This window comes from Pipistrellus hanaki, assembly GCF_964339955.1.
Source record: "Pipistrellus hanaki genome assembly, chromosome: 12".
Taxonomy (NCBI): domain Eukaryota; kingdom Metazoa; phylum Chordata; class Mammalia; order Chiroptera; family Vespertilionidae; genus Pipistrellus; species Pipistrellus hanaki.
The window spans coordinates 23,586,059-23,607,700 of record NC_140514.1 but is presented as its reverse complement, the minus strand read 5'-3'; the positions used below and the strand labels follow the sequence as shown (position 1 = coordinate 23,607,700).

At 40.6% G+C, this 21,642-nt stretch overlaps 1 protein-coding gene across 1 annotated transcript in view; it reads left to right on the top strand.

Moving 5' to 3' along the window:
• Positions 1 to 11,823: 11,823 nt before the first annotated feature.
• The window catches only part of FSHR (follicle stimulating hormone receptor), a gene marked incomplete at both ends in the record, with an annotated part of 119,357 nt that continues 109,538 nt past the window's right edge, over positions 11,824 to 21,642 (top strand). Inside the window, one exon of the mRNA XM_084901011.1 lies at positions 11,824 to 11,975. Coding sequence (XP_084757137.1) covers positions 11,824 to 11,975 — 152 coding nt within the window. The remainder of the gene's footprint in view (positions 11,976 to 21,642) is intronic.

Genomic DNA, 21,642 nt, shown 5'->3' with positions numbered 1-21,642 from the left:
GCCCATGGGATCCAATTTGGGAAATAGGAGCCATGGCTACTGATTTCCCAGTGCTTAGCATGTGGGGAGTGAACAGCTCTTTCAAGGATTCTCTGCTATTAGAAAAACTAGGTCCTAGAGTCATCTGTCAAATACATGCAGAGGCCAAAACAGGTTTGGCTTAGTGGATAGAGCGTCGGTCTGCGGACTGAAGGATCCCAGGTTCGATTCCGGTCAAGGGCACATACCTTGGTTGCGGGCACATCCCTGGTGGGGAGCATTCAGGAGGCAGCTGGTTGATGTTTCTCTCTCATAGATATTTCTAGCTCTCTATCCCTCTCCCTTCCTCTCTGTAAAAAATCAATAAAATATATTTTAAAAAAATACATGTGGAGGCTTCAGGCTCAGGCTCCTTCTCCTGGACCTTAACCCATGCTACAGATTCCAGTTTCTTCTTCTATTTTTAAATCCTAACCCAAGATTATTTTTCCATTGCTTTTAGATAGAGTGGAAGGGATCTGGGGGAGAGAGAGAGGAAAAGAGAGAGAAACATTGATGTAAGAGAGACACATGGATCAAGCCTGCAACCCTGCTCTTGGTCGGGAATTGAGCCCAAGACCCTTCAGTGTGCAGGCCAATGCTCTACACACTAAGCCAAAGGGGCCAGGGCTCCAGTTCCTATATGCCCTGCCCACACACAGAGAGACTGCTGTTTCCACCACTGATGTAAGGAAAGTATCAGCCCTGAGTCCTAGATAGACTTTTTCATTTTACCTTATAAGAAGACAATCTTGATCACTCTTTTTGAATGGATGAGGAAATTATAGCATTAAAAACTGACTTGTCCAATAACACCCAGAGAAGGAGTTAATAGATCCAGAATGTGAACCCCATGCTTCCTGGCTCCTGGTTCATCCGGTTCTCATTAAAACACACTGCATCGTCTGAGTACCAGATCTACCCACTTAGTAGCTGCGGGGGTTCCTATGTTATTACTATGACTGGAGAGGAAGGAAGGAGTATGAGAACAAAGGGAAAATTCAAGCAAGAGCCCTTTTGCACATAATACTTGAACCTCTTATTCTGTGAACAGAACTCCAACAACAATACTGATGATGATGCAAAATTTTAGATTTACTTCTCTGGCCATTGCCATGTATTCTATATGCCATTCGTTTGAAAAGCAACCATTAAGGACTTTTCTTTTCTTTTCTTTTTTTAAATCACAGGACCCTAAAATTCACTTGTTAATTTAAAAAATACTTATGTAATAATATATCAATGAAGACAAACTTTAAATATTTTGATTTTATTTTAATGGAATAAATAGCTATTTGGGAATTGCTAGATAATTTAGAAATAGACTTTCTTGGTTTGGGAGATATTGACAATTCTCAGAAAATACTGATTTCCTCACAAATGTGAATGCAGATGGTGCAGGCTGAAGTTCACATATTTTTAGATGGCTAAATTGGGTCCATTCATCGTAAGCCACACTGGGCCCTTAAAGATTTAGATAACTGGCCTAAAGTAGGATTAATAATTAATGCTCCTCAGATGGCATTATTTAAATTAGAATGCTCCAAACTTGGGGAAATATATTGCTGACTATTTCAAATGCCTTTTCTAGAGTTCCCTTGAAACAGATGGGTGTTTGCATTTGAGAGGGGATAAAACCTGCTCCAGACTCAGGAACTAGAGCCTGAGGGGGAGGGGAGGAGTCCCAGGAGTGACCACTACTTATGACCCTGCATTTTAAACTTGGGGCTGTTCCTACATTAGTCCACTAGCATTCTGTAATGAGCCTGCCTTAGCAGTGCTTGTAAAGACCTAATGGAGGAGAGTCATCCTTAACAGAGGAGCCAGAAGCCAAGAGAAGTAAATCAGAAGGTAACTCGGTGATGTGGCATTTGGGGATAGCAATGATTTGGAACTGAGTTGGTGGGCAAAGTAACAAGTAACTACCAAGATTCATTTGAGGAACATGTAAGCATTTAATGGGGACTGACCCTCTTGGAAAATAAACTTGGGAGAAAGATTGGCTTTCCTGACACTTGGGTCATGAAACAATTAGGATTTTGAACTCCACAGCTGTATTTATCATTTGTATGTATCCGGCACAATACCTGGAATTGAAGATACAAAGGCCAACAGAACATGGCCTCCGCCTTCCAAATTCTAGTGGGTGGTCATTCTAGTGGGTGTGTATGTTGTGAGGATGAGGGGATAATAAGCAAGTTGGGAAAATTGCCTTTTAACAGTAGGGGGTTCAAGTATGAGTAGCCATTTTCAGGTTTATAACTTGTCATAAGAAGAAAACACTTGGTGCTTCAAAATGTTCCTCCTCTGTAACCAGCCATTAGCTAACTTAGATCAAAGGACAATGACTCAGCAGAAGCCACTTAGTCACAGGCCTCTGGGAGGTCGGATTGCTCCCTGGGAACTGTGGTTAAGCCCAGTCTTTATAAAGTAAATGAATGACTATAACAAGAGAGAAATAAATTAACACGTGTTAAAACATCCGAAGAGTGCAAATGAAAAAATGAATCTCTGTGAACTGAATGCCAAAAAGGAGCAGAGAGAGTATCTCATAACCAACTTCATCTCCTACTAAGGAAGAGGAAGGCTGTACTCTGAATTTCAGCCACTGTGTTCTTTCCCATCAACATGGCAAGGCAGCTTTAGCTCCTTCCTTGAGTCCCCGGGCCGATGGCTGCAGCCAGGATTTCTACACAGAGATTGATGGAAAGCCACTCAATGCATTATGTCTCATGAAGAAAGATGACAGTTCACTCAGACAGTTTTCAAATCGAAAAACATGATTTCTGACTGAAGAGGCAAAACCCAAGCAAGTGTCAGATTTGGAAAAAGCCATTTCTCTTCCACCTCTCTCTTGACATTGTCCAAGTATTGACGAGTTATTGAAAGGTTTAAAATGACTCACCGCATGTAACAGTCAGAACTGACTTCTCTTGAGGTAGCTTCTGAGACCTTGATCAGCACACTTTCTCTTATGTTTGAATGATCTTTGTGAATAGGAGAAATTTCTGATCTCTCAGGCTAAGACTGCTTGCTTCCCTTAACTGTAGAAGTTCAACATATACACAATACAATTTTCTGAGAAGTTTGGTGTGCAGCAGAATTTCATTAATTAGTTTGTGTGTGTCATGAGATGAAAAAGGTTGAAAATCAATGATTCCCAAAATAATGAACTCTTCCCAGCTGCCAGCTGCTGTGGGGTAGTTTTATTCCCTCATTCTCAAACAGGAGGCTGTGGTATTAGGCCAGCAGTGATGTGAAACTGCACAATAAAAGAGTAATTTCTTTGCATATACTCTTATTAAAGATATTTTATAAAACTTGCCAGTAAATCAAACAGCTATATTGTAAAAATAGAATACAAATTTTGCATGGATTTATAATATAAAATAAGACACTCCAAAGTAATGTTTTTACTGGGGATCTCTCTGGAAAATCCCCTCTCTCCGCCCCTGCTCCCCTCCCACCGCCCACCATCCACCCAGTAAAGGTAGTTTGATAGAAATCATTGAAGAACCTGGCCTTAGAGGAAGCATCACTTTTCATTTTTGGCATTCATGATGAACATCACTCATGTTTTAAACAAAGGGAATCTTTCTCTCATCGTTGGGAAGACTTAGGCCTTAGAAGCCACTATCTAACTGATACTGTCAAGTTAATCCAAGAAGCATTTTTATGTTTCTTTATTTCTAGACATAACACAAAACATCGTGTCATTTGATCAATGATGCTGTCATGAATGAACATTCACGTGTCAGCACAAAGACAAAGGGATTGAAAAGAGGAGTGGCCCGGGTTGGAAGCCCACTGTCACACTGGAAGGTGTTCCTGGATCTTTTGGATTCAAGGCATCTAGACTGTGCTCCCGCTCTCCCTTCCTCCTTTCTCCCTCCACCCCCACCTCCTTCCCCACTCCTCATCTGTTCTTTTGGAGCCTCAGACTCGCTATATGTGATATTTTTTAGATTATTGCAATGCCTTTGGTTAAATTACCTGTTAAAAGAAACTCTAATGTTTCCTATTATGGGCCAATTTATAAATTTGAGGTAAAAGTGTTAAAAGATCTTCAAGAATAAGTTCTCTACTTCTTATAAGTTAGGACAGTCCAAATCCACTAACTTTGGCAATAAGCAAGAGGTTTCCACATAACAATGTCAGTCTGACATGGGAAATCAGAAGTGCCTTGGCTCCTTATGGGATGAATTCAGGTTGGGGTACTGAGCTGCCCAAATGCACACCCCAAATCAGATAGGAGCTAACCTTTGCTGCAGAAGATGACATTCATTTCCATTTGGCTTCTCCCTGTCCTGCAGATGTTCTCATCTTATTTCCATGTTAAAGATATCCCTTCATCCCATGTTGGTAGGGTAATCATAAGACTCTGGTGCCCAGGACAGTGCTGGCATAATTACTAACAGAGTCTCCTTTTATTCATAAGTATCCTAATTTACCTGATACATTACATGTTTTCTTTTAAAACTTACTGCAAAAACTAACATTAAAGCTAAACTATTTCCAGCTAAGTCAGAGCCACAAAAATTAAGAAGACCTAAAGCGCATGGAGGCAGGCTCTTTGGCCACAGTAAGGTTGGAGTGACTCAGCAGGACCATTCAGCAGAAACAAATAAGGAACCATCACTTCCGGGGTCACAGAGACAACGGAGGGAGGGACTCTCTCCCCTGCCGGCCAGTCACCCAGCCTCAGCCGGCCACTTCCCATGGGTCCCATCTCCTGGCTGCCCAGCGTTCCACGGCAGAGCTGCTCCTACACAAAGGGGTGCTGGCTTTGGAGCCCTGGCACTTGTATTTTAATTCTGGGCTTATCAGCTATGTGACCTGGGCTGATTCACTCAACCTCTCTAAGCCTCCGTTTTTCCATCCACAAAAGGAGGATAATCAGAGTTGCCTTGCAGCATTGGTATAGGGATCAGAGATTAGGTAAGTAAAGCACTTAAACTGGGCTCTAGTACAAAGTGAGCACAAGATAGATGGAAGCTGTTTTCTTAGCCTGAATCGGAATTCTGGACAATTTAGGAGATGGCTCTCCATATCTTGGACAAGAGCCTCTCTTTGGATAGCTTCCCTCCCGTGAATCCTGGGTGCCAGCAAATCTCTTGAAGACAGTCTTCATTTTATACCTGAATTTGCCCACAGCAACCAGTATTTCAGTGCAAGGCACAAAGCTGTCCTTCAATTCATTGCTGAGCAGTTAATCAAATGCCCCCCAAGCCCAGTGAACTCTCCTGGCCAGGCCTGCGGCTCTTCCCCTGGCCCTACAAGGCATCAAGGCACCAGGGTTACCCCAGCATCCACAGGGGAGGGGACGTCTTGTGAGGCAAAGGCACGAGGCCCTACGTGGAGTCAAAATAAATTTTTCTTTGAAAGCTTTGAAATTTCACTGCTTCTCTTTTCTTTAACTATTTCATAAATAATGGAATGTTGGCATTATGTTTCCTCATTCCAGAGGAAAATAGAAAATAGACCTTGCGTTTTCAGTTTCCAGTGCTGCATTGCTGGCAACTGAAACTCATGCTTTTCATAAACAGATACCCTACCCCAAGGTGCTATTTGTTTTGAATATGTGTATATACTGCATCTGTATACATATTTTACATATATATACATATTTAAAGTATACTGTTGAGAGGTCTAGTGGGTGCAAGAACCAGATAAGCCAGAAAAATGCCAAATCTACTTTAATTTTACTGCTTTGGAGACTTGGCTTAAAGCAAATGTTTCCTCAAGAAGAACTATAGCATATATAGCTTGTAATTAACTATAATGCAATACATTAATTCTCACTTATATTCCTATGAGGTAAAGAATGTCATATGCTGTAGTTATGTTCTTATAACGAAATATTTAAGCTCCTCAAGGCAAGGGGCAGTTTCCTAGACTTTGGTACTCGCCAACTCCTGGAGCTAAACGTTTTGTTTGATATCAGGTGTTAGTTCATATAATAGCAGCTTCACTATAAGGAATCCTGAGAACATTCATTCGCCTTGAATTTCTATAAAACTTCCCAGGATCAAACCACCACCCCACTTCCCCCAGCCCCTGCCTTCATATCAGTACAATCCAGGGGCTGGGGGAAGTGGGGGGGTGGTTTGATCCGTCTCAATCTCCTTATTCTGAAACCTGGAAATGTGGGGCAACAACAGGGACCCAGTGACTCAGATGTGATTTGGACTCTTTTGTTTTTAAAGAGCTTGAGACTTTCTGTGTCTCTCTCTGAGAAATTTCATTAGTGTGAGAATTTCAAAAGCCACTTTTATTTGCTCAAAAGCATCACCCAATTGCCCATCAAGCTTACAAAAATGCCTTCTCTTCACCTAACATTCTTCAGAGTAACATTTTTGCTGATATAATTTGGCTGTGGACTTCATAAAGCGGTCAAGGACAAGGCAGGGAGGGTATATCATGTCTCTGCCCACACTGGTCAGCCTTGAACTCCTCAAGTCCTGAGTGGGAGAAAGGGTCTAAGAGGAGAGATAGGGTCAGTGAATGGACCGGTGACCAATGGTTTATGGTAACTGGCTCAGGCATGGCCAGTGGCAGGCAGTTTTGAACAATCATGTCCACATATCAGTTCACCACATAAACAAATTGGAAAACTGTCATTAAAATGAGTCACTCTTCTGGGGATGAGCAGTTTACTTTTTCCTTTCACAAGACCAATGAGAAGGATATCATGTTTGTACCAGTCTCTCATGTGCTTTCACACGTGCATCTTATTCTGACTTCACAAGAGCCTTGTAAGCTAACTGCATGAATTCACATTTTAGAGAAGCAGAAACTGACATTCAGATGATTAAAAATCTCCTGAGCTGCCACAGTAGTGACAAAGCTATGACTAGAGCCCAGGTCTCCCAATCCCAGCATACCTCTCCTTCCTTTGCTGGCCTGTGGAATAGGTAATACAGACCATCAGCTGGGGGTGTCTTGAAGGACACTCCTCTGGACCACGTCCCAATCACTCTGGATACCATCACGTGCTCTCAGCCTCCACTGCCAGTGCCCAATAAACTTACATTAATTCTCACTTGTATTCCTATGAAGTGAGAATTAATGTAATTAATTCTCATCGGGTCAAGCACTCACCACTGGCTTCCAACCTGAGTGCTAGTGCAGGGTCACCTGGTGGAGATGTTTAGCTCGTACACACCCCAGCCCAAGAGGGTTCATTAATATTATGGCCAAAATGACTCTTCTGTCTCAATATGCAAAGAGTGTGCTATAGCCCTAACTGGTTTGGTTCAGTGGATAGAGCATTGGCCTGCAGACTGAAAAGTCCTAGGTTTGATTCCCGTCAAGGGCATGTACCTTGGTTGCAGGCACATCTCAGTGAGAGGTGTGCAGGAGGCAGCTGATGGATGTTTCTCTCTCATTGATGTTTCCAACTCTCTATACCTCGCCTTTCCTCTCTGTAAAAATCAATAAAATATATATTTTTAAAAAGTGTGCTATGGCCATCAGGCCACATATAACTGGTTGTGGAGCTGGTGTGCTAGGCTCAAACGTAATGCCCCATCTAAGTTCCCCCTAGTAATTATATGATAGGACAACAAAATATCAATAAAGCCTACCATAAAAGTAAACATAACGGGAACTATAATAAGTATTAATTATTACTTTATGAGTGCTTGACCAGGTGAGGGTAAGTTTATTGGGCACTGGCAGTGGAGGCTGAGAGCACGTGACAGCACTCAGAGTGATAGGGACATGGTCCAGAGTAGCATCCTTCAAGACACTACCCAGCTGATGGACTGCATTACCTATTCTGCAGGCCAGCAAAGGAAGGAGTGGTATGCTGGAGTTGAGAAGATTCCAGAATGCTACTTGAAATGAAAAATTATCATATTTTACTAAAAAATTCAGAAGCTAGATTTTTATGCTCTTTTCATACCATAAGGAATTTTTATTCCTGCCATAAGTCTTACAGTATACTACATTAAGGTCTATAATATTTTAGCAAGGGTACATTAGATTCACATGAACAGCTGAAATTACAGCATGATAATGTATAAAGAGAGAAAAAGAATGTGTTTTTAAAAATAAATATAAGGGTACAAAATATGAATTTATGAATGGAGAATATATATCTTTGGCCATTTTATAACATCACTAGAGGCCTGATGCACAAAATTCATGCAAGCGGCTCAGCTCTCACAGGCTCGGCAGCTTGCCTTGGCCCCCACACTCCTGGCTTTGTCCAGAAGGTCATTTGGCTATCTGGTCTAATTAGCATATTATGCTTTTATGATTATAGATAGTTTTAAAAAGACCAGCCTAAACTGCTTTTCCTCCTAGGGTAGCAACATGCTCAGTTAATAATGGAACACACTACTAAAGGCTGAAAATGAATCTTTAGCATTATCATTGTCAGCATCTCTATTAGTTGGCCTAACTTGTACTTTGGAAAACAACAAGAAAAACAGGATTAAAAATACCTAGCAATGACAATGATGTCCTCTCTAAATGCTTATGCACCTGCAGTAAATGTTGGAAAAGTGGCTGCAATAATTTAGACCTATGTGAGCACCCCTCATAGCCATGTGCTATTGAGTTCCTCTCATCAAGAGGCAGTGTCTGTGTCCCCAGCCCTTGAGTCTGATCCAGACTTGTGACTTGGTGTGACCAACAGATTCCAATAGAAGTTATAGTGTACCAATTCTCAGCCTCTTGGAAGGCCACCATGTGAACAACACCAAACTAGCCTCCTGAGGGATGAGTGATTATGTGGCACAGATCTAAACCAACCCAGCTGAAGCCATCTCAGACCAGCACATCCCAACTAACCCAATAACTGACCAACTACTCAACTGAACCCAGATCTAACTGCTAACCCCAACAATCCTGAATAAAACAACTGGTTGTTTTAAGACTAACATTCTGGGTTGGTTATAAAGTGTCAAAACCTAACTGACTCAACATATGAGAGGAACAATCATCTTCTAGTCTTTAAACTTAGTTTCCTTTTGTCAAAAGAGTCTCCGATACAATGTTTCTACCTCACTCCATTTTACAGTCCTGCTTGTAGGATTTTATTATTTACTAGAGGCCCAATGCATGTAACTCACACAAGAGTAGGCCTTCCTTCTTCCAGCTGCTGGCACCAGCTTCCCGCTGGCACCTGGGACCTGGGCTTCCCTGTAGCTCCAGCTTCATCTGGAAGGACATCTGGTCTAATTTGCATATTATACTTTTATTATTAAATATTTTTAAAATATAGATGTGGCTACTTGCTATAGCATTAGGAAAGCTTTTTGCCCAGCCAGCAAACCCAAGGATGTTTTTCCCACTGACCCCAGAGGCCCTATTTTTACATGACTGCCCTAAAAGGAAAATTAGCTTGCAAAATAATTTTTCACATTTATTTATAAGCGATTTCAAGTATCTGACCTGTGACAAGTCTTCCATAATGAAGAGCTGTACACAGTCGTGTGAGACCGTCAGAGTTCCTGAGATAAAAGTTTCCTGAAGAAACTGCACTCACCCTCCAGTGCTGCAAATACATGCTCCTACCCTGTCTTGAGGTCTAAGAAACAAACTTTAATTTATGAAATCAGGAAGGTAAAAGGGAACTTGAACTCCTAAAACATATGTTCCCAAGACAATTTCTAAGTCAGCAATCATACTAAGCATCACCTGATGTTTGCATAATTCTTTTTTATTAATCTCTAGGAAATCTACAGGGAAGTCTGAGCAAATGGCCTCATAAGAAAGCTCTTCATGAAATAGAATGAAGAAAAAAAGGTAAAGGAAGCTAGCAACAGGATCAAAAGGATGATGCTCAGGTGGAAGATACACAGAGGATAAAACAGATCTGTAGTCACACAATTTTCAGGACTGAACACTCAGCAGTAAGGTGTCTAATTCAGGTTTATCGCCAGGAATCTCGTGGAAAGTAGTTAAAGTCTCATTTTCCATACCTGATTCCCTTTTATATCAGAGAAAGGTTTTTCCCTTCTGTATCCAATCCCAGTGCCAAACAGTTGCCACAATTGGTCTGCCCAATTCTCTGATTATGGTGTGAGTAGCCATTTCTCTGCCCTGCAGAAGTCTGCGACTCCAGATAACTGCTTCTGAGAGCACCCATATATGTTTACAGCCCACGCAGTGTCTGTCTGGCCAGACTCTCACAAAGCTCCTAGAACTCATAGTGGTATGAAACAACCCACAATGACATTTCAGGCTTCAGCCCTTGAGCTAAAGCAGCCCATGTTGGAGATTGTTCTAAAGTGAAGCTCCGGATAAACTGGAGAACTTGCAAAGCTCTATCAGATAGGCAATAGTGGAAGGAGTTGGACATTACCAAATGAGATGATGATTCGAGAGGTACAAATCAGCCAGCGGTTGGCCCAGCTCCTACCACCTCCCAAGTGCAGACTGGTAAATGTGCAGGAATTTTACAAGCTGGTTGACATTTTACAAGCATGGGCAATTTGGTATATACTATGACAGGAGAATGTACGCCATGGAAATGGAAAAATGCTACAAATAACAACTTTTTCTGAAAGATGATTATTAAACCTTTATCAGCATATTACAGACAATAGCTATCCTCAATTATTTTAAGGATTAACTTTAGAGAGATTATATTGGGTCATCAGCAATGCTTTGCAAAGCTTTCCAACAGTGTTCACAAAGGCAACTTTACCCTAAAATTTACTTTCTCCTGTTGTCCCTTTATTGATAATTTAATTAATTCATGATATGTCATTATTCCTGGGTAAGGTAGGGGAGAGGGAAAGAGAAGAATTGATATATGTATAGACAGCAGTTTCTTATAGCTCAATTTTATGCAACTAATTACCTAAGTATAATGCTGAAATTTATTTTAGCAAGTAACAACTTATAGGCAGAATCTTAGAGAATATTCTGCCTTTCAATCTTCATAGATTCTGGAGTTGAAAGTAACAAGCCATTTTCCTGAGTATTGCCAAACATTCCTCAGATCTCTCATTGTCAAGGAGATTGTGAATACCAACAAAAGAGCTGGGATTGTCATCCACAGGGAACATTTAAAACTAAGTTAAAAGCACAGATTAAGTAAATTCATTTGTGTCAACACTTCCAGAAGGCAGTGTGTAAAAACGTCAGAAAGAATATGCAATAGGTGTGGACTGCCAGCATTTACCAAATCTCCACTAAAAACAGCCCATTCCTTAGGTCCCTTAGTCAACTACCCCTGGGGATAACCCTCTCAGAAGTGCCTCCCACCTAATGAGATCAGATTGTCCCGGGCACACTAGCAGCTTGTCTTCTGAGCAGCGCCATCCAGGGTCATTAATTACAGCAGGAAAGAGGACCAGTGACTACCACAGAAGTTCTGGTGTTATATCAAGTGGGTTGGAGGAAGACATCCATGCCAAGACTAGAACAAGCCCCTGAAGTTTACTGACTGACACTCTTAATGCATTGTAGGTTTGTCTCTTTGTGGAGAAAGTCATCATGTCACTCTGTTGAGAAAAGAAGGGTGACCAGCAGGGAGGAATACTTCTACAGTGAAATACTGAAGACTATGCCAGACATGCACCAAAGTTCTACTTCCTATCTTCATCTTCCTTGGATCAGGGTATAAGAAACCCAATTAAAAAGAATGAGGGAGTAGCTTATTTTGCCCCCAAAACACTGGGGCACACAGGACTTTTGCTATTCTCCTGGAGTGAAAAAAAAAAAGCATCCCTTGGATCATGTGACTCTGGAGGCCAATCTCATAAGGGCACTGAGTGGAGCCTCTGAAATCTGTGGAGATTTTTCTCTGCAAATGCAGGAGGAAAGCAGGTGGATGGATAAATAAGCATGGCCTTGCTCCGTGTCTACTTGCTGGCCTTCCTAAGCTTGGGCTCAGGATGTCATCATCGGATCTGTCACTGCTCTAACAGAGTTTTCCTCTGCCAAGACAGCGAGGTGACGGAGATTCCTTCTGACCTCCCCAGGAATGCCATTGAACTGTGAGTATCAGAGACTGCGGGGACTGCCACTGCAGGCATTTGTGTGCTGGGTGCTAGTGTTATTTTCACATTAGGCTGATAACTGTTGAGCTGAAATATTTCTGAATGCTTGAATAAAACAAACTCCCCCATCTCAACACTCGTGCCCTGTGTCTCTCCCAAGGATTTTGGTGAGCATTGGTCACGGTGTTTATCTGGGAAGTGCCATGCAGAAACCTGAATGCCTTTTCAATGTATTTGCTCTTGGGTTACACACTCTCTTTGGTGGAAAAGTAAAACTAAGAAAAAGTAGAAACTTAGAAGACCTAGGAATTAGAGGCAGAAAGAAAGCTTTGATTTAAGTGGCATGTACAATGTGAGTCTACTGAGGACACTGAATTCAAGAATACAAGGGTCATTGTTGCTTTGGAAGCAGGAGCAAATAATTCCCCAACTGAGATTGTGCTTCCTGGAGAGAGAGAGGGATGGAGGAGACAAGGGAAGGGGTGTGAAGAAAGGAAGAGAGAAGAGAAAAATGAATTGGGGAGGGAAAGAGAAAGACAGGATAATCTTTCATACAGGTGAAAATATATGATTCTAACTTTGGATTTTTACTGAACTATTTTAAAAGAAAGTAGACAGACAACATTGGACAAGAACTTCAATATAATGTAACTCTATCTGTTTATTTTGCAAATGAGATATCTGGGGCCTGAAGAGTCAAGAGAAATGCTCAAACTCTCACAATGAGTTGAGGCAGAGCCAAAACTAGACATCAGGCTTTTTGATTCACATTCTACTGCTGTTTTCTCCCCCAAAATCTTATGTCTGTCTATATTAGAAAAAGATTACTACTTCCCCTAAGAATTGGCAACTTGTGGCTCAGAGATTATAGCTATCCTTGGTGTTTTTAGTGCAAGGCTTTTAAACAGAAGCCACTATTCTGGAAGCCTGTTTCAAATCTGGTTCCCCTTAAAGCTATGGATGACTCTTGCTTTATTGCAGAAGGTGGTCATCTCTTCAGTTCACTCAAACGCATCACTGTTGTATTTCAGAGTTTCACTCAGTGACAAATGGTTGCAGACTTGGTTGGTCCTGCAGCTACTTTTTCCCTTGACAGCCCAAGTCCTCAGTTCCTACCCAGAGAAAGCAGCAGCGCAGAGAAAATAGCTGGTCTGCTCTGTGTTTTGGCTACACTACTTCAGATGAGACAGTTATTCCTGATTATGGCAAAGTCAGTCTGGTTTGTTAGGTAATTATAAACACAGGAGGTGGCCCATGTAAGAAGTCACTTGCTTCTATGACCTTGAACAATTAGTTAACCCCCTTTGAGCCTTTGTTTGTCACTTCTAAATCCAACCTGCTTGATTGGATTGTTGTAAACACTAAAAATTAAACACACACACACACACACACACACACACACACACACGCGCGCGCGCGCACGCACACACAAATACATATCCATTTCCATGCCTGTCTCTTCTCCACTTCTTCCTTTTATTTTTCTCTGTGGGTCAAATAGTGACAACCAGTTAATAAAGCAGAGCTCCCCTAATGAGGTTTAATTTGGAGTGCTGCTTCTCTATCCAAAACTCCTTTTTTTCACTACACTATCTGCTTTCTGATATTTATTTATAAGAATAAATGATAGAGTGTAGCATCTAGAATCCCTGAGAAAGAGTTCACACCCAGGCTATGCCATTTTTTGCTCTATCAAGTGGGCTCTTGGCTCTACAATGGAAATTATGTCTTCCAGCAGAGTTGCTATGGGGATTAAGTGAAACCATATATGTACACATGTAATACCTTAATCAATAAAAAATTTAAAAATTTAAAAAAAGAAACCAGGTAAAATGCCTAGCACAATACCTCTGAGGTGGTGGTGGTGGTGGTGGTGGTGGTGGTGGTGGTGGTGGTAGTGGTGGTGGCTACTGTTGTCAACTGTAAAATACTAGGAAAAAAACACCACAGAGAGTATTCATGATAGAATGAGTCAATAGATACGGAAATGCTTTGAAAAATTTATGTAAAGATCTTCATAACTCCGAGATAGTTTATAGTCTTCCACTTTACTTAAAAATAACCTTATTTTTCTCCTAGTGGCTAGAACACTTATTTTGTGTACATTTCTTTCTAAGAAATGTTTTCCTTCAGGCTTTCAATAGCTTTCAAAAACTCAGGGAGCAGGTTTCATTCTGACCATAGTCAAAGGAATTTTGAGTCTGACTTACTTGAGAAACTTCACCTGGAGGCAGTCAATGAACCTAGAAAGGACCCTTTGATCTTGCTTTATTCTTCCTAGAGGTAGAATTCCTAAGAATGTGAAAACCTATTCAAAATCTGAAATTTTAACTCTAAGTGACACTGTGGATACAGCTAACCTTCTATTTATCAGGGTTCAATGACCACAATACTAAGAGGACAAAAGGGTCCACTGATGGTCATTCTTGGCATAGGGAGACCTGAATTGAGATTATATTGTAAACTGTCTGTATTGACAACTCTCTTCACAGCGAATTCTTATCTCACTACAATCTTAACTGACCAGCACTTCTAATTACCTCAATTATATTTTGCCATTTCTATTTTCTTCCAGTTCCCTAGTCCTTATCTTGGGGTCTTGGTTTAGATAATTCTTAATAGCTTGTTACCACAGAGTATTGTTTAGTGAGGAGCGTTAAAGTGTGCCTAGTTTATCCTGGCTGGTGTGGCTCAGTGATTGAGCATATACCTATAAACCAGAAGGTCACAGTTGGATTCCTGGTCAGGTAACATGCCTGGGTTGTGGGCTTGATCCCCAGTAGTGAGTATACAGGAGGTACCTGATCAGTGATTCTCTCTCATCATTCAAGTTTTTATCTCTCTCTCCCTCTCTCTTCCTCTGAAATCAAATATATACACACCGTATTTTTCGGACCATAAGACGCACTTTTTTTCCCCCAGAAGTGGGGGGGAAAAGTCCCTGCGTCTTATGGTCCAAATATAGCCTACACATATACTGTAAAAAAAAAGTTTTTTTACTTGCCCGGCTCTGTGTGGTCTCTGTGTGCTTGCCCGGCTCTAAAATGGTTCTAAATGCTGCTGTTTACTTTACAGGGTTGATTACATGTGTTTATGACTGCGATGTTGGGTTTTAATGCACATAAAATATTTTAGGACACTATTTGTTTCAGAATCTTTTTTTCTTCATTTCCCTTCTCTAAAAACTGGTGAGTCTTATGGTCCAGTGCGTCTTATGGTCTGAAAAATACGGGGTGTGTGTGTGTGTGTGTGTGTGTGTGTGTGTGTGTGTGTATATATATATATATATATATATATATATATATATATACACACATTTAAAAGTGTGCCTAGTTTCATCTTTCCTTAGTAGGTCCTTAGTTCTATAGGATGTATTAGTGTTGTGTACCTACTAGGGAAGCCTTTTCTATGCCAATAAATTCCGTGATCTCCAAGAGGGAAAAAGAATTTTTGATGCTTGTTTCATTGTGGAATCCTTTTCTCTAAAAGCATCTTTACCTAAGAATGAATATTCTGCAGAACATACTTTGGGAAAGGCTGATTCACTTGGGATCTATTCAACCCCAGCCACTGGAGCAAACTCCCTGCAAATTCAGAATTGTAGCCACACCTCCTATCTCCTAAGTCAGTGCTCAGTAATAGAGAGTGATGGACTCTTGGCTGGGTTTTCATTGTTTTGTGCCAGAGTAGTAGCTGGGTAAAGATGTGCTCTGCTCTCCTGAAGGAGCTAGCTCTGAAATACAGATGATAACCATGATGGAACTAGGTGTTTCTTGTTCTGAGTTGATGAAAGGGATGATAAGACAATGGATTACAAACCTGCTAAAACCACCCTGACAATCTCATTTGTTGACTAGTGATGGCTTAAATTTCATCATGCAGGTTTCACTTTCCTGATTGCCCGTATTGAATCACTTTTACAAACTCCCTTCATATTACTAGGAATGATTCATTACCACCATCTTTTCTGGGATCCTGGGCATCTAAAGCCTTGATTGTATGATAACTTCCTGTTTTATCTTCTTTCTTCCTAACTATATCTTCTCCAAACCCACCTGCTCATCGTGATCCATCTCTCTCCATAAAATACCACTGATACCATGTTATGATTCCCAAGTTCAAAATCTTTCAATGGCTCACCTTTTTTAATTTACCTCTCACCATTCTCATAGGAGCCAACTATTCTGCAAGACTGATACATACTTGTTCTCAAGCCCACTTGTGCATTTCTCCTCCCTATGTCTTTATGTATGCCTGCTACTTACACTATCCTTGATTTCTTCTTTGCCTCTTGAAATTCAACCTACTTACTAGTATCATAGTCATACTCAAAGGCTTCCTCTTTCATGAAGTCTTCCCTGACCACTTCCATCTTTATTTAATCTGTGTTGTTCATTGCACAATCTTGCTTTGCACATAACTTTTCATGTGTGTCTTGTTTTCTCAACAGCAGTAAACATTTCCTTTGTACTCCTTATGGTGCCTGGTTCAATGCAGTGTATTCTTCTTGGCCCTCAATTACATGTAGAACAAATGATATAATAAATAAGGGGAAATTACATCTGTTTATTTGCTCTGCTCCTCAGTACTGATGAAAACAATATTATAAGAGACTAAAGGCCTGGTGCACAAATTCGTGCACCAGTGGGGTCCCTCAGCTTGATCTGCACCCTCTTGCAATCCAAGACTCCTTGGGGGATGTTGGATTGCTGGTTTTGGCCTGATCCCCACAGGCCAGGCCAAGGGACCCCACCAGTGCATGAATCCATGCATCGGGCCTTTAGTATGCATATAAGATCTTTGGTTAAACTCTTCCCATCCTCCTACCTCCTCCCTTCCCTCTGATATTCATCAGTCTGTTCCATGTTTCCATGCCTGTGCGTTAGTGTCTGTCCTCTGGTGGTCAGTGTGCACCAAAGCTGCCAGTCGAACAGTTGAATGGCCACTTAGGCTTTCATATATATAGAAGATGATTATTGCTTTCCCTGTGGTACACTACTATAGGATTTGATAGTTGCCTTGCTTTTTTGTGTGTTTGTCTTAAGCAAGTGACTAATACGTTATTTGATGATCCATTATTTATTTAAAAAGAGAGATACATAGACTTGAAACAAAGTTCCTAATTTAAAAAGTTGAATATTCTATATTCTAGGCATATCACTCAGTTATCTTGACTTAATAGTATCTGCCCCTACATACTTACAAAGAATATTAAAAGGACAGATGAAATTGCCAAAATGAAGTCACCATAAACCAGGCAGAAATGTTCAAAGAAATATAATTTTTTTTCAATTAAGGTCAGATTCCAAACCCTGGATGTTAGTTTTCCTGCCCCATATGTGCTTTGAATATTGTAATTCTGTTTGGATATCAAAAACAAACACCTCATTGTGCAGGTTGCCCTGGATGCCTGTGTCTGGAGACTCCCACTGCCTTGTTTAGATATGTCTCTGAAAGAAACAAATAGCACTGTTTTCATGTTAATGCTGACATAAGCCTTTCTCTCAAAATAAAACTGTGCATCTACTTTTGTGAGAAATTATATGTCTATGTCCAACATTTTGAAGTTAATTTGGCTGAGGGTACAGGAGGCTTATATTCACTATAGAGGAATCAGAAAACTGACTCAAGTAATAGCTCAAGGATGCAGTACCTTGAAATGGAAAGGGAGAAATTATATTTCAGGGACAGAATGCTTTAAAAGAGAAGGTGAACTTTTACCCTGAAAATTGGCTAAGAGCTATAATTTACAGAGTCATTATCAGAAATTGAAGAGTAGGGACTTGATAGCTCAGAAGGGCACTTGCTTGGTGATGATAAAATCCCCTGGTTTACCTAAAGGTGAGTGCTGTCTTTCCTCGCCCCAGTCCTCTACCAAAGAAGCCTAAGCTTCAAAAGCAGGACATCTTGGCCACAAGTGGAAACTTATTTAATTTTTTAAAAACATATTGCAGTGACAATGGTTAATAAAATTATATATCTTTCAGGAGTACAATTCCACAATACATCATCTGTATACTGTATTGTGTGTTCACCACCCCAAGTTAAGTCTCCTTTCATCACCATCTATCCCCCCTTTCCCCTCTTTTACCTCCCCTCATGCCCATTTCCCTCTGGTAATCACCATACTGCTATATGTGTCTATGAGTTCTGTTTTATGTTTTGCTTAATCCCTTCACTTTTTTCAGCTCCCCAAACTCCTTCCTCTTTGACAGCTGCCAGTCTGTTCTCTGCATCTATGAATCTGTTTATAATTTGTTTGTTAGTTTATTTTGTTCATTAGTTTCCACATATGAATGGTATCATATGGTACTTGTCTTTCTCTGACTGATTTATTTCACTTAGCATAACTGATTATCCTTCTCCAAAGTCACTGTGTTATCTAGTCACTGTGGATGACTGGATTTAACTTTTTTTTTAAGCTGCTAGACTTAGACTCTCCAATTTAGCTTTATTTAGACTAGATTCTAGCTTATACATCCTACAAGGTCAGTTAGGAAGAAGAGTACATAATTATTTTTAATTGCTTAGGATCTAATTATAATGAGATTTGGATGTTTGTTCTGAATCTGACCTCTCCCTGAAGTATCTTAGAGAATGTTTTGTGTCTCTGACCTGAACATGCCATTTCCTTGTTCTTTCATATGGAATATGCCAACTGCTCCAAAAATCTTCAAGGGGTGTACAAAAAATATTTGAATAAAGCAACCAGACTCTTAACATAAACTTGAACTCAGTTATATTTTTAGTCTTAGAAGAGACTTGAGTCCACCTTTTCTTATTCCTTCTCCCAGGCCAGCTTCTTCAAGAGCCAACACAGCCATTCCTGTGTCAGAAATAGTGGAAAATGAACCAATTGTTTGTATCTCCTTAATGCCAAGCTTGATGGAAACCTCTAAGAAACATGGACCCAAAAAGTTCAGCTAAATTTCAATGAAACAAAAAGATCAATTGAGGACATGAAACAGAAAATCCATCAGAAGATAGGTGAAAAGTTGACGTACAATTATGCTCAGTTTTCCTTCAATTCTACAATGCTTTGATTTCACAAACATCTTTAGGCACCAAACTTCTCAGAATCAATAGGCTGTTTCTAAGCCTCAGAGTCCGGGGCGGGGGGGGGTATGTAATTCCTAAACTACTGTGAATTCAGATGTGGGTTTTGGCAAAGGGGGCTGGTGAGAAGGGTTCTCTTCATCTTAATAGACAGTTATGTTAAGTAAAGGGTTTTAGAATTTGATTTTGAAACTAAATAAACAAAAGCTGATGGGAGCCCATGGCGTTCAAAATCCTCCTGGAATAAGAAGGGAATAAAAAAGAAAGGCCTTTTATATGGAAGGACCACAGCCTTGAGCACTAGATTTTTAGCTGTGGCTCCAATTTAAAATATTCTGTTCCTTCTAAGAAAGTCTACTAAGTCATCCATCAGAAGATAGGATTAAATCCCTAGAAGATAGGATTGCCTCCACTTGTGCTCTCTTCATCATCTCATGGTAACAGTTCCCAATTGGTTTCTGTCCATTCTTCCCGCCCCTCCTTCTCAGCCTGTTTCCCCTCCCAGCAACTCCTGCTCTGAGCTCTTGTCTAATTGCTCTGTGGGCTCCAATGCCCAGACTTAGGACAAAGATTCCAGATTTGGCATTAAGGTTCTCTACATTTTGGCCTCAAATGAACTCTCCTGTCCTCTCTCATCTCCCATTCTTTCAACCCTTTACTCTATGCACGATTTTCTATTCCCCAGCTCCCTGATATATCTTATATCCCCCTACCCCAATACTATTATTTTCTCCAACCTGAAATGCATTCTCTCACTCCCAACATTGTTGTTTTTTGAGACCAGATTAAAGCCACTCATTTTTATGATGTTTCTTTCAACAGCAAATATTTATTGATTATATTTGTACAAGGCACTATACTGGGCATTTGGGAGAGAAGAATCAATAGGAGAGTCACATGCCTGCTCTCACAAAGTTGCAAAAAAAAAATAATAATAACATCACACAGGTAATGATGATAATATTTTTCCTCACCATTACCCACAAGGATCAAAATCCCGCCTCAGAACCCAGAAAAGTCGTTATTAGTACCACTCATTTGACAAGTAATTGCAAGTTGCTTTGTGCATTTTGAAATCATAGTCTGAGCATTGAAAGACATGCATGCCTAGTGAAAGAAGACGCATGCCTGCTTGATGCCAGAAGAAAGCTCATGAGAAGACAGGTGTCTGCCTGTCCTACCAAGATCTGACCTTATGCCAAAGGTTGATTTCAGGAGCTGCATAGGGGCACTTCGAGAAGACCCCACTCTTTTAAAGGTCAGGAAATCCCTGCTTTATTTTTTTTAATGAGAACACCAAGCTGAAATAAAACAGAATGATGAGTGAACATCAGCAAATTTAAAAAAGGACTAAACTGCCAGGTGTCCAAGTATTTAAGTTTGACTAGGAATTTTCAAACTATAATAATACAGAGACTGGTGGAAGCACCAAAGAAGGAAACTTAGGCTGTTGCTGTTGCTTAGCCAGTCTCATAATTTTTCCTAAAGTCCTTGTGCTCATGAATACTATGATGTGGATTTTGCAGAGGGAGAGCAAAGGGTGTTTACATGTCAATGGATTGTGTATGCCAGTTTCCCCCCCCCCCCCCCCCCCCCGAGCAGCTGAGGTCATCCCTGGCATCTGGTAATCACACCATTAGCCTTAAAAACCTAAATATCTCTTCTGAAGAGGACATGCCTTAAAAATGTCTACTTTGACATAAAGGGGACACTAATAAGGAATTAGTGCATGCTCTTGAACTCCTCAGTAATTTTCCTCTCTTACAAATTTCAAACTATTGTATTTTTGTATGGCTATGTTTAGAATTTAAAAATGAATTGAGTGCAAATGAATGGTCACTCTCCATCATCAGATCTCAGCCTGAGCAAGTATCAACAGGCAGACCCTAAGTCTCGCCATATTCCCACCAAGACTAATTTCTGTTCAGGACACAAAAGGAAGAAATCTTCATTTCATTGGTATTTGTTTTGTGGGTAAGCAGTGTAACATTTCAAAAAGTATATATACTGGGCTAGGAGAAGATGGGGGTGGGGCGGGGGGGGGCAGCAGAAAAATGCATTCAAAACACTCTTTAAATTAAAAATTAAAAATTTTAAAGGCAAGGGGAGCAAGTATAAGAATTATGGGGAGCAACGAAGAGGTCATCTGGAATCCTGCAAACAAGAGCAAAATTGCTTATCAGGGCCCTGATTGTGAAAATCTGAGTTCCTTCAATAAGCACAGTCTTGGATTGGCATCTGATTCCCCCAAACAAATACTAGACAAAAGAGGAAAGAGAACAAACAAACTAACAAGATAGGATAATTACAAAGTAGCTCAGGTAAGATTCAGGAGAAAGAAAAACAAAAACAGCAACAGAAAGAAATGGCCCCGCCTTAGAATTGGGGAATTGCTCTATCAGTGCATAGATCTTCCCTCTGGGCTGGTCAAATTCCCTGGAAAAAGATTCTTCCAAACTCCTACTGTATATGGAGGGTGAAGCCTTAACTGCCAGCATTCTGGAGAGTGGGATAAAGAGGTGGGGGTAGGTCTCAGCACGCAGCAGTAATAAGTAGTCCCTGGCACCCTCTAGTCTGGAAACTCTCTATTCTGCTTTCTTTAAATAAG